At 45.3% G+C, this 27,445-nt stretch overlaps 1 protein-coding gene across 1 annotated transcript in view; it reads right to left on the bottom strand.

Moving 5' to 3' along the window:
- KCNAB3 (potassium voltage-gated channel subfamily A regulatory beta subunit 3) overlaps nt 1-10,275 on the bottom strand; it is a 119,202-nt gene extending 108,927 nt beyond the window's left edge. Inside the window, exon 1 of the mRNA XM_075346707.1 lies at nt 9,457-10,275. Within this exon, the coding sequence (XP_075202822.1) occupies nt 9,457-9,677 (221 nt within the window). The 5' untranslated portion in view covers nt 9,678-10,275. The remainder of the gene's footprint in view (nt 1-9,456) is intronic.
- Between the last annotated feature and the right edge of the window lie 17,170 nt (nt 10,276-27,445).

Below are 27,445 nucleotides of genomic sequence, written 5' to 3'. Positions count from 1 at the left end.
CTCCATCCCATACTGCCTTTAGCTGCCTCCTGTACCTCCTCCTTCCAGTACTGCCTTGTTTAGCTGCCTCCGGTAGCCCCTCCATTATGTACTGCCTCTTTTAGCTGCCTACAGTACCTCCTCCATCCCATACTGCCTCCTTTAGCTTCCTCCTGTACCTCCCCCATCCAGTACTGCCTCTTTTAGCTGCCTCCGGTTCCTCCTCTATCCCATACTGCCTCCTTTAGCTGCCTCTGGTACCTCCTCTATCCCATACTGTCTCCTTTAGCTGCCTCCTGTACCTCCTCCATCCAGGACTGCCTCTTTTAGCTGCATCCAGTACCCGCTCCATCCTCTACTGCAACTTTTAGCTGCCTCCGGTACCTCCTCTATCCCATACTGCCTCTTTTAGCTGCCTCCAGTACCCCCTCCATCCTATACTGCCTCCTTTAGCTGCCTCCGGTACCTCCTCCATTCCATACTGCCTTTAGCTGCCTCCTTTACCTTCTCCTTCCAGTACTGCCTCTTTTATCTGCCTCCGGTATCCCTTCCATCCTCTACTGTCTTCTTTAGCTGCCTCTGATACCTCCTCCATCTCATACTGCCTCTTTCAGCTGCCTCCGGTACCTCCGTCATCCCATACTGCCTCCTTTAGCTGCCTCCGGTTCCTCCTCCATCCTGTACTGCCTCCTTTAGCTGTCTCAGGTACCTCCTCCATCCCATACTGCCTCCTTTAGCTGCCTCAGGTACCTCCTCCATCCATTACTGCCTCCTTTAGCTGCCTCCTGTACCTCCTCCATCCCATACTGCCTCCTTTAGCTGCCTCCTGTACCTCCTCCATCCCATACTACCTCCTTTAGCTGCCTCAGGTACCCCCTCTATCCCATACTGCCTCCTTTAGCTGCCTCCGATTCCTCCTCCATCCTGTACTGCTTTCTTTAGCTGCCTCAGGTACCCCCTCTATCCCATACTGCCTCCTGTAGCTGCCTCCGGTACCTCCTCAATCCCATACTGTCTCCTTTAGCTGTCTCAGGTACCTCCTCCATCCCATACTGCCTCCTTTAGCTGCCTCCTGTACCTCCTCCATCCCATACTGCCTCCCTTAGCTGCCTCCTGTACCTCCTCCATCCCATACTGCCTCCTTTAGCTGCCTCCTGTACCTCCTCCATCCCATACTACATCGATTAGCTACCTCCTGTACCTCCTCCATCCCATACTGCCTCCTTTAGCTGCCTCAGGTACCTCCTCCATCCCATACTGCCTCCTTTAGCTGCCTCCTGTATCTCCTCCATCCCATACTGTCTCCTTTAGCTGCCTCAGGTACCTCCTCCATCCCATACTGCCTTCTTTAGCTGCCTCCGGTACGTCCTCCATCCCATACTGCCTCCTATAGCTGCCTCCTGTACCTCCTCCATCCCATACTGCCTCCTTTAGCTGCCTCCTGTACCTACTCCATCCTGTACTGCCTCCTTTAGCTGCCTCAGGTACCTCCTCCATCCCATACTGCCTCCTTTAGCTGCCTCAGGTACCTCCTCCATCCCACACTGCCTTCTTTAGCTGCCTCCGGTACGTCCTGCATCCCATACTGCCTCCTTTAGCTGCCTCCGGTACCTCCTCCATCCCATACTGCCTCCTTTAGCTGCCTCCTGTACCTCCTCTATCCTGTACTGCCTCCTTTAGCTGCCTCCTGTACCTCCTCTATCCTGTACTGCCTCCTTTAGCTGCCTCCTGTACCTCCTCCATCCTGTACTGCCTCCTTTAGCTGCCTCAGGCACCTTCTCCATCCCATACTGCCTCCTTTAGCTGTCTCCTGTACCTCCTCCATCCCATACTGCCTCCTTTAGCTGCGCCTCCATCCCATACTGCCTCCTTTAGCTGTCTCCTGTACCTCCTCCATCCCATACTGCCTCCTTTAGCTGTCTCCTGTACCTCCTCCATCCCATACTGCCTCCTTTAGCTGCCTCAGGTACCTCCTCCATCCCATACTGCCTTCTTTAGCTGCCTCCGGTACGCCGCCTCTCTTGGACTTCCTCCTGCAATTGTGAGATAGTTTTATTACTTTTCACAGAGATCATTTCCATGTTTTCTCCATGCAGCATTGAAAAAGTGAGTAAGAGAGAACCCCGGGGCCCTCAAGACTTAGAAACAGAAACTTGTGAAATGTTTTTATATTACATAATCCATTCAGTTATTTTTTGTTTCCAAAACTCACAAGAAGTGTCGGCCATAAGATGTACTCTCTTTCCAGACCCTGCATTATTACATGGCTTGCCATGTCATTGCTGCATTGCTTGGGTGGCTTTGCCATTCAGGAGCCGTATGAACATAGGTGACAACCTCTAGGACTGTTGTGATGGCTGCCACGTCCTGTTATGTCGTTAGGAAGCCGTTGACAGAAGAAATAGTTATAGCTAAGGAAGGCTTTAATTAAATTGACAAAAAGCCCAAGGACATCGGACAACCCAAGAGCTTATATCTTCTACTTGTACTTACTGGGGACTTTTTATTCCCAAAGGAAATGCTTTTAAGGTCAATATTCGGCCATCTGCCATAAGCTATTAAGCCGCAGTGTTATTGGCTTATGCAGCAAATCTGTTACCCAAGACACAGAGGTTCGTGTTCCTTGCAAATATTTTGGCTGATAAAATTTGTGCAACCAGTTTTTAAAATTAAGGGGTCAATTAATTTTGCAAATGGGTAATATGGGCTTTTGGTGCTTAAAGGGATTGTCTAATCAGCTGGAGTGCACCGCTGTCCACAAACCTCTTGGCTTCCTGCTGAGTGGGGCCACTACGGCACTCTGCTTGATTGACAGTTTGGAGCTGCAGTGTTGTTGCGCTGCTGGCCCAAACTGTCCACTAGTCCAAACAGCTTTGCCTCTGCAGTATTGAAGATTCAGAAGCTAACAGCGCAGCTCCAGGGTAGGGCTTACAAGCTCTTTTGAGAAGAGCTTGTAAATGTGACGCCCTGGACCCCATGGGTCACAGGTAACAACACCTACCACATTACACACACCCCCCCTCATCCCCTGTGAGGACACACCCGTCACCCGAAAGGGAGACCTGATGCCTCCCTCAGGGCCAGTAGGGCACACCAGGTGGGCGGAGTCAGGCGGTAAGACACGCCCACCGAGGAGACTACTGTCCTGAGGCAGGAAATACAAACAGTCTAGTGAGAGAACAGTTTAGAGCGGGACAGTGACAGGAGGTGAAAAGGAGAGAAGCTGTCAGGGACCCGGGTAGGAGCCTGAGCCCCTTGGAAATGTCAGGCAGGCAGACGGTGGTAGCCGTCTGCAGGAGTACCGGTACAGCAGTACAGCAGCCGGCGGAATCGTAGGGACCGGGCCTGGGTTGGAGCCCGCCGGCCCTGAACCGGGGAGTCAACCGTGTACCGGAGCACCAGACACCGGGTAGTCAGACCCCGTCCTAGCTTAGAAGCCACTGAGTCTAGGCAAATTGACTGATTGCTGGCTGGACCTCACGGGTTCATCCACACCCAAAGTCCTGAAAGAAGACAAAAGCCCACCTATTCCGGGTGAGTGCCACCGCCAAGGGCCAAACACCCGACGGGCCAGCGCCTGCGGGCAACCGAGGGCTCCTCCGGCAGCTCAATGCCGGGGAGCGGGCCACCACTGCCCAGGCAGGGGAGCCGAAAAACCACACAAGACATGCAAGGGAAAAGGGGCCACCATCAACCTCACGGGGGACACAAGCAGCCGGCTGCGGAACCCGACCATACCCGAACTTTGGTTTACCAGTGATTCTGAGTGTGAATCAATCGTGAGCACACCAGTGACATCTGGGCACGACACTGCACCGCAGCACGGCACCCTGCACCCCGACAACAACACCGTCGCCAGTGCCCCCCCTCACCACCGGGCCCCGGGACACACCGCCCCTACCCACGGAGGGGCTAACATCTAGGCTGCGGCCGCAACACCGATCCCGGACGAGCCCGCCTTCACTCCAGCCGCAGCGGTGGTGCATCCTGTCACCACGATGCGTGGGTGGCATCACGACCCGTAGGACGACAGCGCGGCCCGCCCGGCTGCGCGCCTCGTCCCGCACCACCACCACCCTTCTGCCTCCCCCTTAACAGAGTGACATGGCCCCCGGTCCGGAGGCGCTCGTGCCACTGACAACCCGAGCCCGGACCTCGAGCGGCTCGGCCCGAGCAAGCGGAAGAAGCGGCCGGGCCCTTCTCAGGGCGGTACATAAACACTGCACACTCTCCTGTCGCTACTAGGCAAATAGACAATAACATTCAAAATCACTCCTTTCTTGACAACGGTGAGGATTTTTAATGATAAATTGTCATGATGTGTCTGCAGGATAGTGAGTATACCCTAATGACCTCCAGATTACCCCTAATGGTGGAGATGCCAGAGTCCTTTGCCTGGCTCTTCTCCTGACCAGGCTTGATCTTTTATTCCCCCCAGTGAAGGAAGGGGCAGGAGTGTAATAGTAACACAGATTAAGACAGACAGGGGAAAACCTAAAATGTAGACACACTGCAAACTCACAGGAACAAACAGTAAGAGACTAAAGAGAAAAGCAAGAGGAGTAAGGCAGCAACAAAAGAACAACAAGGGTTAGCACCACAATTGCTCACAGCTACAAAGTACTACAGCCTCCAGTAAGTCTTGATCACAATACCTCACCAGACCAGTATAGAGAAGCTATAGCTGGCATTCATAAAATAGTCCAGCCAGCATATATAGGAGGAGAACGAATGTTATTGGCTTCCCCACAGCATGTGATCAAAAACACTAACAAGCAGCCCAGCAGAGATGAACTCTTGTTAGCCTGCCTAAGTCTGTGGGTCGACCCACAAGCATCAGAGACATTAGCAGGCAGAGTGCCAGAATCTGTAGTCTCTACAGATCCTAATGCCACCATGACAGCGATGCCTGCAAAAATCTCCTTGTGACACAAGTAAATTGAAACTTTCTTGTTTTTACAAGCACTTTGCATTTTTAACCATCAAAAAACACGGGAATAACAGTTGAAGGGTTTATCTTGGCCAAAAAAACATTTTTGACAAGTGACAAGGATGAGCTCGCTGACTATCACTGGTCATTCTGATGTACAGCAATCTCAGGGAGCGTAGGAATGGAGAGGTTGACTGATTTCTAAAGCTTTCAAGGCATGGTCTGTTACCTGTGCAGAGGCTACAATGCAGGGAGGGGGGAGAAGTGGGGCTTAGACCGTGACCTATTTGCTTATAATGTGGATTGCTATGAGAATGCTCTGTGCAGGGAGGGGGAGGAGGTCAACTTTGATAATCACCTATTGTCTTCTGTAGGGTAGTGTTGGGGACATGGGTTGTACCTTGTGCAGAGGTCACTGTGCAGGGATGGGGTGGAGGTTAGCTTTGACAATCACCTAATTCTATTGGAGAGTGTTGTGGGTGGGCTGTTACTTGTTAAGAGGTCAGTGCAGGGATGGGGAGGAGGTCAGATTTGACAATCACCTAATTCTATCGGAGAGTGTTGTGGCCTTGCAGTTACCTGTTTGGAGATGATTGTGCAGGGAGGCAGAGGAGGTCAGCTTTGGCAATCACTTCTATCAGACAGTGTTGTGGGTGTGCTGTTACTTGTTTAGAGGTCATTGTGCAGGGAGGCTGAGGAGGTAAGCTTCGACAATCACCTTCTTCTAGGAGAGAGTGTTGTAGGTGTGCTTTACCTGTTTGGAGGTAGTTCTGTAGGGGGGGATGGGGTGATCTTGTACATGACAGTGGAGTAGGGTTTGGTGCAGTATATTAGAGCAATATATGGGTTTATATTCCGTCTTTGTACATTGCTTCCATTTGTATCGCTAGATTAGCAGGCGATATTCTCCAGAAACATTGATAAAACGTACTAAGATCTGCAGTAATATATAGAGACAGTGATCCAGTTCTGTGTATGTATTTACACGGCTCATTAACCCTGCGTTACCTCCATATAGCGTCATACATCAGCCTTATAAACAATTCACCTCAGATAGCACCACATAACAGAGTGCCCGTGTACCTTAGATAGGAGTTAGACAACCCAAAATCCACCCCCCCCACCTCCCGCCATCCTACACCCAACGGGTCAGCACCTCTCACCCAATCACAGATGGATCGGGCATTGAAATTCAATGGGCCTGAACTTTCTTTTCTTCGACAGGTGTTGGGGGAAAAATCAGGAGAAACCAACTTGTATAAAGTCATCGGCCAAGCAAGATGAATTTTACGAGTTTGACCGACTAGCCGTAATGGTCGTCTAATGTAAGAGGAAAAATAACAACCATGTCTGCAAAGTAGAGAATGTCTGCCCGGTGAGACGTGCCCACACAGACCATGAAGAGCCACCTAGAAACAGTGGCCGGTAAGTAATGTATCTGTGCCCACTCAGTCTGCCCACACACCAGAGATGCCTAACGTGCCCACACCGTCACCGTCTCATCCGAGCTTAGCCTCTAAAGTTCTCTATGCATCTACAACTGAAATCTCAGTACACCGGTGTATCTCAGCAGTATCCTATCCCCTCTCAGCAGTATCCTAGTTCATCTCAGCAGGAGATTCGAAAGTGAATGTGTGCCTCAGCAGCACATTACTTGGTCACCTCGCTTGGACTTTCCTTTGCTTTAAGGGCTTCTGTCTAAAGTTGAGAAGAATGGGATCCAGACAAAACCTCATCTCAGCCGTTACTTATAACGAGCACCTCTGGACTCTGTAGGACGCTTTTATGACGGTCTCTATCTTTTATGTTGGACATAGTAGTGCAGTAGATTACGCTATGGTTGCCGGATTAAAAGACCAACCCAGAAAAAAAGAGTCAGACAAGGGTCGTCTTACTACGCTCAATTGCTCCATCAAAGTTCCATTTTTGGGACTTCAGATGGAAAAACTCGATGAAGAAGCCTCAGACATGGTGTATCTTTGGAGAAGCTCAGGTAGCTGAATCTTACAATTCATGTCTAGCTCAGGTGTATCCCACATGTATCTCAGCACTCATGGTGTATCTAAGGTGTGTATCAGAGCTCATATAGTGCACAAATGGTTTTGGAGCATCTCTGGAATGACTTAGGTGTATCTAAAAATGACTTAGATGTTTCTCTGGAATATCTTAAGTGTATCTATGTATGATTTAGATGCATTTCTGGAAAGACTTAGATATATTTCTAGAATATGTCATGTGTAGCTCTGTAATGTCTTAGATGTATCTATGTATGCTTTAGACGTACTGTATCTCTGGACTATCTCAGGTATGTCTCTGAACTGACTTAGATGTATCACTGCATAGATATAGTATATTTATTTCTAAAATATCACAAATATTTCAGGTGTTCCTCTGGAATGTCTTAGATATTTTTCTAGAATATCTCAGATTTCCCCCCCCCTTGTATGATGTAGATGTATCTCTAGAATGACTTAGATGTACTGTATTTCTAGTATATCTCACACGTTTCTCTGGAATGGCTTCGCTGTATCCCTGGAATATCTCAGGTCTTTCTCTGGAATGACTTACATGTATCTTTGGTATATCTCACGTGTTTTTCTTGAATGGCTTACTGAAATATCTTAGTTATTACTCTGGAATCACGTAGATGTATTTCTAGGATATCTCAGGTGTTTCCTAGCATGATTTAGCGGTATCTCTGGAATATCTCAGGTGCAGCTCTGGAATGACGTAGATGTTTTTTTCTGGAATGGCTCGGGCTGTGTCTATAGACTTGTATGGCTGTATCTCTGGATGGCTAAGTTGTACCTTTGGAGTAATTCGGGACATATTAGGACGGGCTCAGCTGTATATTACGATGCTGTCGCACTCACTGATTTGATGCAGTTTGTGAAGCCGAGGTCCAACTTTTCTAATTTTTTAAATCTACTTCTAGAATTCACTTTGAAAACTGCATCCTAAGGACAGTTGTGAAACCCTCCGAGGAAAAGCTCCACGTGCCTCAGGAGGCCCAGCCTAGGTGTCTGTTATGTAAGGCTAATGGTCACACAACCATTGCCTGTCCATCGTCTAATCCATAGTGATCCAGACCAGTCACGTACCAGGGTAAGTGGATGGGGACTACGACCAGCACTGTCTGATCAATCGTCCCAATCACTTCCACAAGAATTTCCAGAGGAAGAGCTGAAGGGAACAGGGCAGAAGTGATATCACCAGGGTCACCCGGGGCTGAGCATCGACCACCTACAACTGTATATCAGTCTATGTAGGAGAAATAATGGCGTCCAGAAAGCCCCAACACAGCAATCAATGTAGGGTACGTATCATGAGAGGAAGGGTAAGATAGATAGACAGATAGATAGATAGATATTAGGTGGATGGATAGATAGATAGATAGATGATAGATAGATAGAGGGATAGATATATAGATAGATGATAGATAGATAGAGGGATAGATATATAGATGGATAGATAGATAGATAGATGGATAGATAGATAGATAGAGGGATAGATAGAGGGATAGATAGAGGGCTAGATAGATAGATAGATAGATAGAGGGATAGATAGAGGGATAGATAGATAGAGGGATAGATAGATAGATAGAGGGATAGATAGATAGAGGGATAGATAGATAGAGGGATAGATAGATAGATAGATAGATAGATAGATAGATAGATAGATAGAGGGATAGATAGATAGATAGATAGATAGATAGATAGATAGAGGGATAGATAGATAGATAGAGGGATAGATAGATAGATAGATAGATAGAGGGATAGATAGATAGATAGAGGGATAGATAGATAGATAGATGGATAGATAGATAGATAGATAGATAGATAGATAGATAGATAGAGGGATAGATAGATATTAGGTGGATGGATAGATAGATAGATATTAGGTGCATATAAAGATAGATAGGATAGATAGATATTAGGTGAATAGAAAGATAGATATTAGGTGGATAGATAGATAAATAGATAAATATTAAATAGATACAGATATTAGGAGGATGGATAGATAGATATTAGATAGATAAATATTAAATAGATACAGATTTTAGGTAGATAGATATATAGATAGAGGGATAGATAGATATTAGGTAGATAGATAGATATTTAGATAGATAGATAGATAGATAGATAGAGGGATAGATAGATAGATAGAGGGATAGATAGATAGATAGATAGATAGATAGATAGATAGATAGATAGAGGGATAGATAGATAGATAGATAGAGGGATAGATAATAGATAGATAGAGAGATAGATATATAGATAGATAGAGGGATAGATAGATAGATAGATAATAGACAGATATTAAGTGGATGGATAGATAGATATGGGATGGATAGATAGATAGATAGATATTAGGTGAATAGAAAGATAGATATTAGGTGGATGGATAGATAAATATTAGATAGATACAGATATTAGGTAGATAGATATATAGATAGATAGAGGGATAGATAGATAGATATTAGGTGGCTAGATAGAATGAATATCATTTCCTCGGTGATGGTCTCTGTGGATTTTCGTTCTTCTTACCTGTATTTCATGCCAGTAGATTTGCCGGTGGACTCCCGCAGGATGTGTGAGAGTAGGGGGAGCACCTGATTAGGGTTTTTTGTCCCAAGCGGAGGTGTACGCTGTTTTGTTTGCCCCCCATTTCCCCCACTTTGTCCAACAGAGGGGCGCGTGGGGCAAAGACGGTCCTCACTGGTCCTACTTCTTAACGTCTGCTCGGTGCAAGCAAAAGAAACTTGCATATTGAGAGGCAAAAAGAAAATGAAAGGTGGGAGATGGTATGAATTAGGGGGGGCTCTGTGGATGCCAGAAGGTGAGGTCCACACCTGTCTAGGGTTGGGGCAGTGGGTAAGGAGCTGCAGGTCAGAAAGCAGAAGAGGCAATGCAGGAGAAGAGTGACAGGAGCAGAAGAAGGATGAGGAAGGACCTGATAGAGAGGATGCTGGAGGGGAAAGATGTGTTTGGATTCAGGAGAGGTATGGAGAGAGTGAGACAGAGGGGGATGGAGAAAACAAGGGAGGAGGGTGAGGGGGATGGGACATGGGGAAGACAAAAAAGTGAGCGGTCCAGGAGGAGATGTGGAGAGTCAGGATGCTGCGTGGGTTTGGATAGGGGAGAGTGTATGGTACGGGTACCAGGGGAAGGCAGAACAATGAGGGGCTGATGACTACAGAGGACTTGGGGGGATGATGGAAGTGTAGAGACGATGCCCTGTGTGCAGTGCTGGGACCTCTCTGCAGTTATCCAGGGGGCACTCCACACATCCCTCCCTGCTCCTCTTCCTCTCACATCCCTCTCTGCACCGATGCAGCTAATACGAGCTCCTCCTCCTCCTCCTCACTCCTCTCACACACTGGATGCATAGACTTTATGTACACAATCCCACATAGTGCTAATGAGGCACACACTAACCTGGCTGCAAACGGGGATGGGGGCGATGCTCCACAACCTCTGTCTGGAGACAATCGTAGCAGATACTTGTCTGCAGAGCTATGACAAAAAAAAAAAGAGGTGCAGAACAAGTGTCTGCCAGGAAAAGACTAGGAAGGTCTGCAACAGAGAGGTAGACACCTGCGGTGTGCAGGTGGAAAGCCACCAGATGTGTGTGGACTCGGTGAGAGCCAAGTAATGGAAGGAGTTAACTCAAAGATGCTCTTTAGGAATCACGATGAGGTTTTGGTGGTATAAACAGCAGGCGTGGACAAATCATTGGTGCAACATGTTCAGCCGCATAGGGGCCCAAGAGGTAAAGGGGCCCATTTCCACCTCTAAAGCAGGTTGAGTTGTGAATTATTACGACAAATTTGACTACAAAAGGGCCTATATATTGTTCTTGCACAGAGGTTCTTTTCTATCTGTGCAAACCAGTGACAAACAGATATGTCCTTCAAGAACCAAGTGAGCCGAGTAGGAGGTGGGACACCAGATATGGGGGCTAGATAGTTATGACCTGATGAAAAAAAGTAAAAGTGGGTAATAAGACTTTAAGCATCTGCTGATAACAGGGTGATGAGGTGGTAAGACACGACGTGTAAAGGCTACAGGCATCTATGCCCTGTAGAACCAAGTAAGAGAAGATAGTAAGACTCTGATGCTGGAACGTGGCTTGTAAGGTGGTAATGCACCATCATCTTTGAAAGCTATAGACTGTTATGCCCTTCAAGAACCAGTTAAGGAGCATATTAGGATTCAGATGCTAAGCAGGTACCAGATCAATGAAGATGTAATACACCAGGTAAGAGAAGTATAGATAGCTATGACCTTCAAAAATTAGGTGAAGAGAATATTAGGACTCAGGTGCTCTACAGGTACCAGGCCAATGAGGAAGTAAAACTCCAAATAAGAGAACCATAGATAGATATGACCTTCAAGAACTAGGTAAGGAGAATATTAGGACAAAGATAGTCAGCAGGTACAAAGCCAACGAGGAGGTAAAACACCAGATAAGAGAAGTATAGCTACAGTAGATATGACCTTCAAAAATCAGGTAATGGGAATATTATGACTTAGATAGTCAGCAGATACCAGGCAAATAAGTAGGTAAGACACCAGATAAGAGAAGTATAGATAGAGAAGATATGACCTTCAAGAACAAGTTAAGAAGAATATTAGGACTTCAGTGCTCAGCAGGTACCAGGCCAATGCAGAAGTAAGATGCAAGATGTAGTGATTGATATGATCTTCAAGGACCAAGTATGGAAAATATTAGGGGACTCAGATGCTCAGTAGATACTAGGCCAATGAGGAGGTAAGACACCAGGTGAGAGAAGTATAGATAGATAAAACCTTCAAGAGCCAGGTAAGGAGAATATTAGGACTCAGATGCTCAGCAGGTACCAGGTCAATGAGGCGGTAAGATACAAGATAAGGAAAGTATAAATTGATATGACCTTCAAAAACTAGGTAAGATGTACAGATGACAAGACAACAGCTTAGGGGGGACAGGGCAGAAGTAATGACCAGTGGCAACCAATTAAGAGAGGGTGTTAAAACTCTGCAAGGACCAGGTCATGGGGAAGGTAAGACCAAGTATGAAGGGTAAAGACAGCTATGAAGAACCAGATTAGAGAGGATATTCAGACTCTGATGCTCAGTAGGTACCAAGCCAAAGAAGTGTTAAGACACAAGGTAAAAGAATGATAGACATATAAAGTATGTTTTTCAGAAAACAAGTTAGAGAGGATAATAAGACCAAAAAACAAGTAAGAAAAGATATGAAGTCTCTGATGCTCAGCAAGTACTAGACCAAGGAGATGGTAAGACAACAGGTAATATATGTAAGATAGCTATGACCTGCAAAAAAAAAAACAAGTATAAGAGGATATTCTTTTTGAAGGTCATATCTATCTATACTTTTTATTGGGTGTCTTACTTCCTCCTGCAAGATTCAGGCCAAGGTGGTGGTGGTAAGAAGCCAGATATGTTCTTCAGGAGTTTGGTAAGGGAGGACATTAAGACTCTTATGCTCAGCAGGCACCTGCTTGAGGAGGATAAAAGACACTAAGTAAGGAGTTTAAAACTGTTATGACCTGCGAAAAAAACAAGTGGATGCTAAGGTTCTGAATCGATGCCAGGCTGAGTCAGTGGTAACACAACAGACCCAAAGGATCTTGAAGGCTAGATACAGAAATGGAGGGTGTCAATATTCTGCAGGGATTAGGCCAAGTAGTTAATAAGACACCAGGTACATGCTGTAGACAGTTATCTTTAACACTAGAAGTCCCAGAGAGGGGTCATTTAACATTTCTACCTTTGGAACCCAGAGACGGGTCGAATGACCTGAAGGATTTTAGCTAACTTCCTATAATCACCGTCTTTTGTTCTGTCATTAAGGCCATTACTGTCGCACCACAGGAGGTTGTTGTTTTCCATTGAGTTTAGCCATTTAGTTTCTAGTTAGTTCTATTCAGTTTGGACTAAGGGTCATTTGACCCTCTTTCGGGACTTCAGGGGAGAGCTCGAAATTTCTGGGACTTCAAGTGTTAAAGGAACCAAGTTGTAAATGAAGCTTAATGGCAGGAAAAAGACCACATAGTCCATCTAGTCTGCCCTTATGTTGGAATAGTTAAAGTCTACCCCAACTGGGTTTACATTCACTTACTTTTGATTTTCTCACCACAAATGTCCATACTCTTTAAGTATAATAATATAATTTATCTTCTTGACTTCTTTTAAAGACAGATGTCAGGACCAGTACCAAATAGGACAAGTATTAGGACTGTGATGTCATGTGCTAACACTGACATGTAAGTTTTATATACGTGAGCTATTAAAAAGCCAATATCTTACGTTATCCCGAATGGAATGGAGGATACTAGGACTGTTTGCCTTGCAGATTGTAGTGAGAAGGTGTTAATATCTTTGGGGACGGGGTGTTCCACTGCTTGTATATAGCTTCCACTCAGAAGACCTGTTACATCATATAGATCTACAGTCAGCACCAAGGCATGGAGAAGGGGTTAAATAAAAATGCTCTGCAGGATCAGTATATGTTCATACAATAGTGCTCTGCAGGTTCCAGGTTGGTATGCTTTGCAGGTACCAAGCATATGGCAGGAGGCAGAAGACTATCGATGGAGGATTCTCGTAAAAAATTCGATGCCAGTCCTAGAGTCATGTACAGAATGTACCGTAGGATGGTCCCGGTTGGGGAGGTCGGAGTTCTGGACTGGACCTTCTTTGGCGACCGAAATAACGCAAAATCACCGAACAGGCCTCTGGCAGTGGAAGAGTGTACTGTCCATTCTGAGAGCAGCTGGTAATTATAACAAGGCACTCGCATAGTCAGCTCATTTTTATGCATCACAAATTATCACTGAATCGATCAGAAATTCATTTCTGTAAAAGGCTTAGAGCCTGAGATATTACACTTTACAGAAGCAGAAGGGTTAAATGAACGGTAGCCTCAGTAACTTAAGATTGAAAGTTTGTAGTAGGAAAGACATTGCGATGGTGATGGTGGTGGAGGTTGCGGGCAAGAAAGCGAGCGAGATGGATGTGTGAAGAGATTTAATGCAGCACACAGAGAACTGCAGCATAAAGCACTGCCACACTGAGAATTCTCTGACTCAGCAGGTTGTGACGCAGGCTGAAAGAAAGAAAAAGAAAATGAGACCCAACCAGGGAGAGAGAGAGGGACAGAGAAAAACCCTGGATCCAAAATACCGAGACCCATCCAGATGGAGAGACCTCACCCTAGAGGGGTATAGAGAGACAAAGAATAGACCAAAAGATATAACAAACAGGTCAATGAGATGGAGAATGACAGAGACAAACAGTGACACCAGGACTGAGCGAAGAAAAAGACAAAACAAAGAAACCTCCAAACAAAGACCAAATGTGGAGGATTAATTCCACAAAGGGACAGAACCAGAAAGACATGCCTTTTTAAATGGGCCACTAATTGGCAAAGTAGAGTTCCTAGGAATGCTCGTTCGCAACTATCAGTCCTTCTAAAAAGGCCAGCATTAAAGTCATCACTGACTTTACAGCAAGCATATCGCCCCTGTCATGCGATGTTCAGCTCTGTACACACCTGCTGGCATGGTGGCATCAGACTCTGTTCACACTACAGAGTCTGACAAGCAACCTGAGGCTTCTGGATTTGTCAGCCAGAGCCGAGCATCAGCTGATTCTGGTTCACTGGTCTGCACCTATGCAGGAGTTAGGGGTACTTTGCACGTTGCGACATCGCACCTGCGATATCGTCGGGGTCAAATCGAAAGTGACGCACATCCGGCGCCGGTAACTATGTCGCAACGTGTAAAACCTAGGAGAGAAGATGAACGAGCGTGAAACAGTCAAAAATCGGTGATCTGTGTCACATCGTTCATTTTCAGAATGTCGGTGCGTCCGCAGGTATGATGTTGTTCCTCGTTCCTGCGGCAGCACACATCGCTGTGTGTGAAGCCGCAGGAGCGAGGAACATTTCCTTACCTGCGTCCCGACGGCAATGCAAAAGGAAGGAGGTGGGCGGGATTTTTACGTCCCGCTCATCTCCGCCCCTCCGCTTCTATTGGCCACCTGCCGTGTGACGTCGCTGTGATGCTGCACGACCCGCCCCCTTAGGAAGGAGGCGGGTCGCCGGCCCAGAGCGACGTCGCAGGGCAGGTAAGTGCGTGTGAAGCTGCCGTAGCGATAATGTTCGCTACAGCAGGTATCACAAGATATCGCATGTGCGATGGGGGCGGGTACTATCGCGCTCGGCATCGCTAGCATCAGCTAGCGATGTTGCAGCGTGCAAAGTACCACTTAATCCCTGCAGACTGGTAAGCAGGACCTAAATGCTCATGTTGCTGATTGCCAAGTGCAGCTGTCTCCTCCCTATTTAATGCACGGGTTCCTTCCTGTATTTGCCGATGATAGCTTCAGTGACCCCGGTCTTGGTGTTTCTCCTGTTCATAGCGATCCATGCTGCACTTCTGAGTGGTGTGAGCATTTCCCAGTTGTGTATTTCTGTTGAGGAGAGCCATTAGATCAAATACTTAATTAACCTCTGTATGCAGAGGATTGTGAGAAGTCTGTTCAATGAAATCGATTCTCTAGAGCCAGGTTTTCAGATATAACTAAGATGGCCACCGATGACATCACAGACCCTACAATCAGCATGGATCCACCAGATGACGACAGACCCTCCCATCAGCATCACCATGGATCCATCCAATGACATCATAGACCCGCCTACGATGACGCCCACCAATCAGCTCATGGACTAACACATTGTTCAACCCACTGACCAATGAATACATCTGGACATGCCCCTTTCCAAGGTTATATCAGGGTATGCTTCAGTTGAAATAAAGCAGTCTGGGACGACTTTGGTCGAATAAGGATGAATATCCAACAGTGGGTCTCATCTCATTTTTCAAGCATGCACTCGATCCACACCAATTAGAATCAGGCAGTAGTCAACTTGTGGAACTTTGTAAGAGTTCACCCTAACATTTCTTCCTCCCCTTTTTTGTTACTCCCCAGTACACATATTGTATCTTCTGTGTGTGTTAAGTGCTGTGTGTACAAGTTTCCATTCTCCCCTGTCCATGTTGTTTTGAAGGGTTTTGTCTTTGTGTTTCCTGACATGCCCCGAGAGTGGGGGAGAGGGGGACTAAGATCAGGGCCCAGACAGCAGTTAGGATCACGCTGGGGGCTTGGACCTGGTTACCATCAAACCTACCTCCAAGATGGGACAGCGCAGGGTCGCAAGTCTGAGGGACAGTTTAGTGGCCCCTATCCTATCTCCATATACCCCGTAACAGCCCCATGTAAAATGGTGATGTGCTTCCAATATCATTACATCCTAAACACACAGAATGGTTGTATTCTGTATAATACTGTGAGCACAGAATGTCTAAGCCAGCCACTAAATGACCATTAAACAGCTTGTATGTAGAGGGATCCTATCAGAAAGACAAGAAAAAACCCTGGTAAGGACAGGGTATATGACCAGTGATACAGAGATTAAGCCTGGTAGAGATAGAAATATGAACACTAATACGAAGTACAAACCAGGAAAAAACAGACTTAACCAGATAGAGGGACCCTACGAGAAGGTAAAGTCCAAGACATGAAAAGACCGTAGTCTGACTAATAAGATGAGGACCAAATGTGAGAGAAATAGTAAGATCTCACCAGAGAGGTAGAGATAGATGGGATGAACCAAACAGAGTTCTAGTATGTGACCTCTCAAGAAGTAATTATTATTAGTTAACAGCCTTCAGCTCGAGCCATGGCGACTTGATAGATGAACACTCTGTAGGAAAATCGATATTGTGCAGCCTAGATAGGTCTACCAGGGTCTTCTCCGCCTAAATAGGTCCACCAGGGGCTTTTCAGACATTTTCTTGCTTGTATCAACCCTTTGGGTTGCTGATCTTCCTCTTCACTTAACTCCTTATATTCTTACGACCATGATGTCCTTATTCAGTGATTGCTCTCTTTGTATGATGTGTCTAAAGTAGGCAAGTCGTAGCTTGGTGATCCTTGCTTCGACTAACATGTCTGGCTTAATTTGTTCCAATATTGATTTGCTGGTTCTTCTTGCCTTCCATGGTATTGATAACACCCTTCTCCAGAACCACACTTCAAAGGCTTGTTTCTTATTTCTTTATTGTCCAGGTTTTGCTACTATATGTGACCACAGAAAAGACCAGACTATGTACGAGCCATGTCTTCGTCACCAATGGTAAAGCTACAGGTAAAGCCAAGTAAAAATCCAATAAAATCAGAAGGCAACAGACAGATACAGTGGAGAAAAAAGTATTTAGTCAGCCACCAATTGTGCAAGTTATCCCACTTAAAAAGATGAGAGAGGCCTGTAATTGACATCATAGGTGACCACAACTATGAGAGACAAAATGAGAAAACAAATCCAGAAAATCACCTTGTCTGAGCAAGATTTATTTTTTTTTTTGCAAATTATGGTGGAAAATAAGTATTTGGTCAATAACAAACATTCATCTCAATATTTTGTTATATACACTTTGCTGGCAATGACGGAGGTCAAACGTTTTCTGTAAGTCTTCACAAGGTTGGCACACACTGTTGGAGGTATGTTAGCCCATTCCTCCATGCAGATCTTTTCTAGAGCAGTGATGTTTTGGGCCTGTTGCTGGGGAACACGGACTTTCAACTCCCCCCCAAAGGTTTTGTATGGGGTTGAGATCTGAAGGCTGGCTAGGCCACTCCAGGACCTTCATATGCATCTTACGAAGCCACTCCTTCGTTGCCCTGTCGGTGTGCTTGGGATCATTATCATGCTGAAAGACCCAGCCACGTTTCATCTTCAATGCCCTTGCTGATGGAAGGAGGTTTGCACTCAAAATCACACGATACATGGCCCCATTCACTCTTTCATGTACATGGATCAGTCGTCCTGGTCCCTTTGCAGAGAAACAGCCTCAAAGCATGATGTTGCTACACCCATGCTTCACAGTAGGTATAGTGTTCATTGGAAGCAAATCAACATTCTGTCTCCTCCAAACACGGTGAGTTGTGTTTCTACAAAACACTTCTACTTTGGTTTCATCAGACCATATGACATTCTCCCAATACTCGTCTGGATAATCCAAATGCTCTCTAGCAAACTTCAGACGGGCCCGGGCATGTACTGGCTTAAGCAAAACAAAATTCCATACAAACATGGCTCATAAAATTGTAGGCCATATAAACAAGACAATGAGTTGAGGACCTAAATAGGCAAAAAAAAACCTTCAAAAATTGATGAGTGCAGGAGAACATAGAGTACAGAAGCAAACAGAAATTGAAATGAAAATTTACAAAACTTTGTAAATTTTCATTACTTCAATTTCTGAGTGCTTCGGTACTCCATGTTCTCCTGCACTCATCATCTACTGGCATAAGCAGGGGGACACGTCTGGCACTGCAGGATCTGAGTCCCTGGCATCGTAGTGTGTTACTGATGGTAACCTTTGTTACGGTGGTCCCAGCTCTATGCAGGTCATTCACTAGGTCCACCCATAATTGTGATCATTTTGACCCCCACGGGGTGAGATCTTGTGTAGAACCCCAGATCAAGGGAGATCATCAGTGGTCTTGTATGTCTTCCATTTTCTTATTATTGCTCCCACGGTTGATTTCATCACACCAAGCTGCTTGCCTATTGCAGATTCAGTCTTCCTGGCCTGGTGCAGAGCTACAGTTTTGTTTCTGGTGTCCTTCGACAGCTCTTTGGTCTTCACCACAGTGGAGTTTGGAGTGTGACTGTTTGAGGTTGTGGACATGTGTTTTTTATACTGATAACAAGTTCAAACAGGAGCCATTACTACAGGTAATGAGTGGAGGACAGATGAGCCTCTTAATGAAGAAGTTACAGGTCTGTGAGAGCCACAAATCTTGCATGTTTTTAGGTGACTAAATACTTATTTTCCATCATAATTTACAAAACAAAATCTTGCCAAATCAGACGCGGTGATTTTCTGGATTTGTTCTCTCAATTTGTCTCTCATAGTTGTGACCACCTATGATGTCAATTACAGGCAAATGTCATCTTTTTAAGTTGGAGAACTTGCACAATTGGTGGCTGACTAAATAATTTTTTCCCCACTGTATTCAGTAAAAAGATAAACCATATGAAAGAGAGGCAAACAAGATGTAAAAAGAAAGAACCAGTCATAGATTTAAAAAAAAATTGAACGTGAAAGCAGGAAGAATCCAATCAAAGAGAAACTTAACTAAAAATGAAACAGATCAAATTAGAGATGACAAGAGAAAGAACACATCAAGAGAAAAAGAGACATAAATAGCAAAACAGGAATAGAATGAAAGAAACAGAGAGGAAAGCAGAGATTAAACCAGGTAAGGATAGCAAAGCTCGAATAGTCATTAAGAAGCCTAATTAGGAAAAGTCAAAAAGAGAACAGAGATCTAATCAGATGGACAGGACCAGAAAAAAACAGACCTCAAGACGGATACCCAATTACAAAACTGAATTATATTAGCTAGCAAGATCCAGGCGGCTAGAAAGAGAACCTGACAGACCAGATAAAAGAGTGGGATGCAGAGATTGAAAGATTGAATGAAATGTAGAGTAAGGCGGGCTTTGCACGCTGCGACATCGGTAACAATGTGTTACCGATGCTGCAGCGATAGTCCCGCCCCCGTCACACGTGCAATATCTAGTGAAAGCTGCCGTAGCGATTATTATCGCTACGGCAGTTTCACACTCACATACCTGCCGTGCGACGTCCCTCTGGCCGGCGACCCGCCTCCTTCCTAAGGGGGTGGGTCGTGCAGCGTCACAGTGACGTCACACGGCAGGCGACCAATTGAAGTGGAGGGGCGGAGATGAGCAGGATGTAAACATCCCGCCCACCTCCGTACTTCTCATTGCAGCCGGCGGCAAGTAAGGTGAAGTTCCTCGCTCCTGCGGCTTTACACACAGCGATGTGTGCTGCCACAGGAGCGAGGAACAACATCGCACCTGTCGCTGCACAGGCATTATGGAAATGTCAGAGGCTGCATCGATGATACGATAACGACGCTTTTGCGCTCGTTCATCGTATCAAAAAGGATTTACACGTTGCGATATCGACTGCGACGCCGGATGTGCGTTACTTTCGATTTGACCCCATCGACATCGCACGTGCAATGTCGCAACGTGCAAAGCCGCCCTAAAGCCCGCTTTACACGCTACAATAAATCTTACAATGTGTCGGTGGGGTCGCGTCATAAGTGACGCACATCCGGCATCGTAAGTTACATTGTAGCGTGTAACAGCTACGTGCGATTGCGATTGAACGGTAAAACGTTCATCACATGCACGTCGTTCAATTCCTAAAAATTGCATGTCAGATTGTTCATCGTACCCGGGTTAGCACACATCGCAGTGTGTGACACCCCGGTAACGATGAACAGCAGCTTACCTGCGTCCCGCAGCTCCCGGACGGCAATGCGGAAGGAAGGAGGTGGGCAGGATGTTTATGACTCGCCCACCCCAGGGCTTTGGGACAGAGCGGTGGCAGGGCCCGGCTCCATGACCCTGGCGGGGTCAACTAATATGACAACTGCTGGGGATTGTGATTAATAATAAAATTTGTGGGAATATATTCGTGACGCCACCTGTGGACTGCGGCTATGGAGCCGCCGCTGCTAGATAGGGCCTCCGGGGCTGATGTAATGGCAGCTGGGATGGTTCTGCTCCCCACAGGTGGAGCGGTACCCCGGGGCAACCGTTGGTGCTTATAAGAGTCTATGCAATGGTGGGGGCGGTGCAGGGCCAATCAGGTAGTATAAAGAACCGACACAAACAACAGTCTCTTTACCTTCTCTCCTTTTACTTGCAACAGATTAGTCCTGGGAGACCGTCACAGGTGGTAAAGGTGATCCGGTCAGCCTGGAATTACCTGTGGTGATCTCCTTGGCCAGTCGAGTATTGAGGCCTACTCCCTGCTCTTCTCTGTTTCTACATGACCCTGCACTCTTGGTTTAGCAGTGGCCCTCTTGCTGCTGGGACTTGTGGTACGTCCCTTTTCCCGTGTGGTAGGCTGCGCAGGCCCTCTCTGGTGCTTCTTTGCTGGAGTCCACACCGGGCCCCTGTGATGCAGCTGGACCTTCGGGTTCTTTATGGGGCCAGGAGACCTGCAGCTCTCCTGCCCTTCGGATTTGGCTACCGGGGAAGGGTTTTACACCCTGGCAACCACAGACTCCGACGTCCGATGTTTGTTGCATGCTCTCCTGAGGCGAACAGGTTCTGACCCGTCCTCCTCTAGCGTCTTCTCTACGTGCCTCGCTATGGCTCCTGCTTTCCTGGGTCGAGCTAACCTAGCTCCAACCCCAGCTCACAAGAACGTTCTACTCAGTTCCTCTCTCCTTGAACTTCCCTCACAGACTACCTAACTCCTCCCTTAGGTCAGAGCTTAAGGAAGATCTCCCTGGAACTCCAGGTTTAGAGCTCCCTCTGCTGGCCTGAGGGAGAAACGGTGTTGAATGTTGGTACTTACTGGCCAATAGACTTCCCCAATTAACTCCAGGCTCAGCATTAACCCTTTGGAGGGGCAATGCTGTTGTGGCAACCAGATGCTGGGGCGCCACATTTACGTCCCGCTCATATCCGCCCCTCCGCTTCTATTGGCCGGCTGCCGCGTGACGTCTCTGTGACGCCGAACGTCCCTCCCACTCCAGGAAGTGGATGTTCGCCGCCCACATCGAGGTCGTATGGACGGGTAAATTCGTTTTACGGTAAATAATCATTTGTGCGACACGTTCAACAAATTGGGGGCGGTTACGATCGCATACGATATCATATGCTTAATTGTAACGTGTAAAGCAGGCTTTAGAAGAGAGGACAACTGGCCCTAGCTATAACTTAGCCATCCAGAGGAGAGCCCCCATTACCCCCATAGAATGCCTGTGTAACTCGGCCAAGCTTGCTTGTTATTTAAATAAAGCAAAGGTGATGAGAAGCTACTAGACAATGATCCATGTTTCTCTTGAGTACAGCCCTCGGGTTAGAGCCTGTCAACCCTTATATACATTAAATTATCAATGTGCTATAGACCAACAAAAACTTAACATCTACAGACAGAGTGCAAAAGAAACACAAGCAAACCAAGGAATATGGGAAAGAAAGTCAGTAGCAGGTCAACCCCAGAATGTGATGAGACAAGGAAAGCCTAAAATACAGAGTGACAGAGACTAAATGAGACCCGATCTATGGACGGTTACACATTAAGTGACTCTTTAGTCTTAGCTAGCATTAGCACTAGTGCGGAGATGACACAGGGATCAATGAGTTGTCACACCAACCAATCACAAAAATAAAGGGGCTAAAAAAAATAAAGGGACTATGTATCTCATACATTTCATCTTATAATTCTACTGATTCTTATTAGAAAACCATCATTAAAACTCAAAGAAATAAAATGTACGTTAAGATGAAAGCGCATGACATTCAATAAAGTATGACCAATTCTACCATGAAACAGAGACATGATACTCAACGGTGTCTCTAATTTTCCCAAGATGACATGGCATGACAGTCAACAAAGTGTTATTAATCTTGCATTTACAAATATGCATGACATTCAATGGAGTGTCTCCAAACCTACGGTAATGAAGAGGCATGAAACTCTACTCTGTATGGCCAATCCTACTATGATGAAATAGTATGACATTCAAAAACATGTCACCAATCTTACCATGATGAAGAGGCATGAAACTCAACAGAGTGTCACCAATCTTACCAAGATGCAGAGGCATGACGCTTGATAGAGTGTCACCAGTTTTACCACAATGATGAGGCGCAACACTCAACAGTGTCACCAATCCTACCATGATGAAGAGACATGACACTTGATGGGATGTCTTCAGTCCTACCATGATATAAAAGCATCTCCAGTCTTATGATGATAGTTACCCAACATTCACCAAGATATCTCCGATACTACATTAATGAAGAGACATGACATTCTACAGAGTATGAGCAATGCTACTATGATAAAAAATTATGACATGACACTCAACATAATGTCATAAATCCTACCATAATAAAGAGGCACGACACTGAACATAGTGTCACCAATCCTACCATGATGGAGGGGCATGTCATTTTATGAGATGTCACTAATTTTACCAGCATGAAGAAGTACTACACTCAACAGAGTGTCACCAATCTTAACATGATGAAGAGGCACGACACTCCACATAATCAAACGAATCCTACTATGATTAAGAGGCACAACACTCAATATAGTGTCACCAATCCTACCATGATTAAGAGGCACAATGCTTAGCAGTGTCACCAATTGTACCATGATAAAGAGGCATGACACTAGGTGGGATGTCTCCTATCCTACCATGATGTAGACAGCATCTCCGGTCCTACGATTATAGAGTTATCTGACACACATCAGGATCTCTACAATCTTACGTTGATGAAGAGACATGACACTCCACTGAGTATGATCAATGCTACTACAATAAAAAGTGATGACATTCCAAAGTGTCACTAACCCTATCATGATGAAAAGCCATGACACTCAGAGTGTCACCAATCTTACCATGATGGAAAGGCACAACACCCAACATAATGTCACAAATCCTACCATGATAAAGAGGCACAACACTCAACATAATGTCAACAATCTTACTATTATGGATTGGCATGACATTCGATTGAATATCACCAATTCTACCAAGATGAATAAGTATGACACTCAACAGAATGTCACCAATCCTATCATGATGAAAAGGCATGACACTCAACAAAGTGCCACCAATCTTACCAAGATTAAAAGGCACGACATTCAACATAATGTCATGAATCCTACCATGATAAAGAGGCACGACACTCAACATTGTGTCACCAATCCTACCATGATGGAGTGGCATGACGTTTGATGTAATGTCACCAATTCTACCAAGATGAAGAAGTATGACACTCATCAGAGTGTCAATAATCCTACCATGATAAAGCGGCATGATGTACTAGAAAGTTAGATTTAGAGTTAGCATCTCCAATTGTGTGATGATAAAACTGCTTAACACTCACCAGAGTGTCTCGAATCTTGTCATGTTAAAGAGACATGACTCACGATAGTGTCATCAATCCTACTGTGACAACGAAAGGGCATAACACTCTAAAGTTTCAATAATTCTACCATGAGGAAAAGACACGATGCTCATTAGTATGTCACCAATCTTACCATGAAGTAAGGTCGTGACATTCAAAACGGCATCAACCATCCTACCATGAAGAAGGGTCATGGCATTTAACAGTGTGACCAATGCTGACACCAATCAGAGGTTCCAGTTCCAGCACCTACCAATTATATCTTGTGCCTCATTGAAAGTGATATTTTGTACTTATCTGGATTTAACACTCCTATACTATAAATACATTTTTCAATAGCACATCAGACTAAAGGGGGCTTTACACGCTACGATATCGTTAATGTTTTGTCGTCGGGGTCAAGTTGTTAGTGACGCACATCCGGCGTCATTAACGATATTGCAGCGTGTGAAACTGACCAGCGACCTTAAGCGACCTCAAAAATGGTGAAAATCGTTGACCATGGAGAGGTCGTCCCAAACTCAAAGATCGGTAAGGGTTTTTTATCCAGGTGGTTCATCGCTCATGCGGCAGCACACATCGCTATGTGTGACACCGCAGGAGCGAGGAACATCTCCTTACCTGCCGCCGGCCACAATGAGGAAGGAAGGAGATGGGAGGGATGTTACGTCCTGCTCATCTCCGCCCCTCCACTTTGATTGGCCGGCCGCTTAGTGACGTTGCGGTGACGTCGCTGTGATGCCGAACGTCTCTCCCCCTTGAAGGAGGGATTTTCGGCAGTCCCAGCGACGCCGCCGACCAGGTAAGTATGTGTGACACTGCCGTAGCGATAATGTTCGCTACGGCAGCGATCACAAACAATCGCATGCGCGACGGGGGCGGGTACTTACACGCTCGCTATCGCTACAAATTGCTAGCGATATTGCTACCATGAAAAGGCCCCTTAACTCTCATGAAACCGGAGCTGATGGCCAGTCTACACCCTGAGCTGGAAGGTTCGGTTTGCTGCTACTTTGATGATGGGTCTTCACAATACAGGCTCCACAATGAAGCTGGGACTGAGGGACATTCAGCTAGGCAGACACTATAAATATCTTAAGGCTAGCGCTAAGAGCCCCACAACAAAGCTGATACTGTGGGAACTACTATGAGGTAGACACCAAGGACACTACTTTGGCACTGTATCAGTGTACAAAGGTCATTACAATGAATTTGGTACTACGAGGTTCAGAATGAAGCTGACATTGTGGGACACTACTACGTGGTTCATACTACAATGATACTACAATGAAGTGGGCACTGTGGAAATAACAGTGAGGCTGACACTGGGGAATCAAAACGAAGCTGGCATTGTGAGAATAACTTTGTGGCTAACACTATGGACATTTCAATGAAGCTGAGGCTGAAGCTACTATGACAATAGCTCTAAGCATACTACCATGAGGCTCACGCTATCAACTTCACAGTAAAGCAGGTATTATGAGAAGTACTATGAAGTTGACGCTAGACACTATTGTGGGGCTGGCATTGTGGAAATTATTATAAGGCACTATGTGGTTTACCAGGATCGACATTTATTATTCTCACAGTATGATCCGGAGTCTCTTAGAAAGTGTGACCATCAGCAATAGCGTTACCTTCTGGGTGGTATCTACCAGGGTAATGCATTATGATATTGAAAGTATTGATAAGGACAACCAATGTTTTTCATTTTTTTTATTTGTTGATTGCCTCCCTTGCGGTATAGCTAGAGAGTTACTCTTCTATATGTTTAACGGTCTTCTACTGGGTTGAGCGTGGTGGGCAAAGGCGCCATTTATCCATTAAGCTAACCACCGCGTTAATCTATTTTCCATTAACATCAAGGGCTTTCGGCCCTTCCTATATCTCATTGTGTAGAAAGAAGACTGTTCCCTGCTTCCATTACCACCTATTAAGTGTGTCTAATCTTGTCCTGACCACTAATCTATCATTCATGACCTTTGAAGGAAACATTAGAGCTGCATCAGGGTAGTACCTTGTCTTCTGCTTCTCATCTTCTTCTATAGTAAGATCAATTATCACCATTGTTTATGTCTGAGCAATCTTGACCAAAACCAAAACCAGACGTGTAGATGTCATAGTGGGCGGCCTACACTTGGAACACCCTTTTACGAGCAACAGTTCCTGTGATGATAAACCTACCCAGGACAGGACAAAGATCTACGTCGAATATACTGAGTGCCAATTCTAAATCTGTCTGGGTTCATGCTAAAGTACCAACTTCTCTGTTGGTAAAACAGGGAAATTTACTCCTGGCTTCATGTACCACCTTGGGAACTCCTACTTTTGGACAGTGTTTATGTAGACACCATCGCTTTATGATTCAAAACCATGCCGGCAAACACAATAATTTTGGCAACATTACTGGGTCTGTTCAGAGTACTCAGTTGGAACGAAACATCTGTTCTCCTAATCGCCCCACTCAGGCAGGTTGAGCTGCCATTGGAACCCAGACAGAAAATATTTTCCTTCTGTAGACTAAAATCTTCACGTTTATCCAGAAAAAATAAACTCAACTCATGATTCACAATGTTAGGGACTATACTTCAAAGACTAAAATTTCCACCATGGAACCAAGGCATAAGGAGTTAAGAAGCCCAAAAAACAAAGGAGTACCATAGTTATGGAAATTCATGTTGAAAATAATACATGTATCTGTACAATTTTATCATGGATGCCCAAGCCAAATACTTGGTAAATAACAAGCACAGCAAGAATAAGTCTTATATACATTACTATTGTGTCTCTCTGCTCCACGTTTTGCCATGCTCTGTCAGGGGGAGTGACTTATTCTTGTTATTTGCCAATTGTTTGGCTTGAGAATCCATGCTTATATTGTACAGATACATTATGGTCAACATGTGTTTCCACAGCTATGATCCATATAAAATGTGCTTTAGCGTTGAATGCTATTGTTTCCCACTTTCTGTGGGGTACCTTGCACAATGACACATACTATTGACATTATATTTTTTTTATGAAATTTCAATTAAAATTGTGTTTTTCTAGGGACATTTTGATTTGCTTCTTTGTTTTTGGGCTTTTATATCCTTATGCCCTTGTTCTGTGGTGTAATTGTAACGTCACATTTGTCTGGGTGGGGATGAGGCGGCTGGTTTAAAGACATTTGCCAATTGTCGAAAAACATCTATGAGTCTTGTGTAAAATTCCTAGACTCACTGAAGAGTTCTTACCATTGACACCCCTGAAGCCTCTCAAAATCTGAAAACCAGTGTTGTCAGAAAGATGTATGTGAGTGATGTTGGAATTCTCCATCATCAGACAGAAGCCCAGCATCTACTCGCACCTCCTATAATTACTACTTCTGCCATAGGAACCAGGACTGTTTCTCTATTCTTACAGGCATCTGTGACTTCAGATTTGTCAAGGGAGGTCTGGTCTAAAGGCATCGCAACCTCTCTTTGAGCATCTGTGATCCTT

The sequence above is a fragment of the Anomaloglossus baeobatrachus genome, chromosome 4 (assembly GCF_048569485.1).
Source record: "Anomaloglossus baeobatrachus isolate aAnoBae1 chromosome 4, aAnoBae1.hap1, whole genome shotgun sequence".
NCBI lineage: Eukaryota > Metazoa > Chordata > Amphibia > Anura > Aromobatidae > Anomaloglossus > Anomaloglossus baeobatrachus.
The sequence above is the reverse complement of the archived record's forward strand: the minus strand, read 5'-3'. Positions and strand labels throughout refer to the sequence as shown.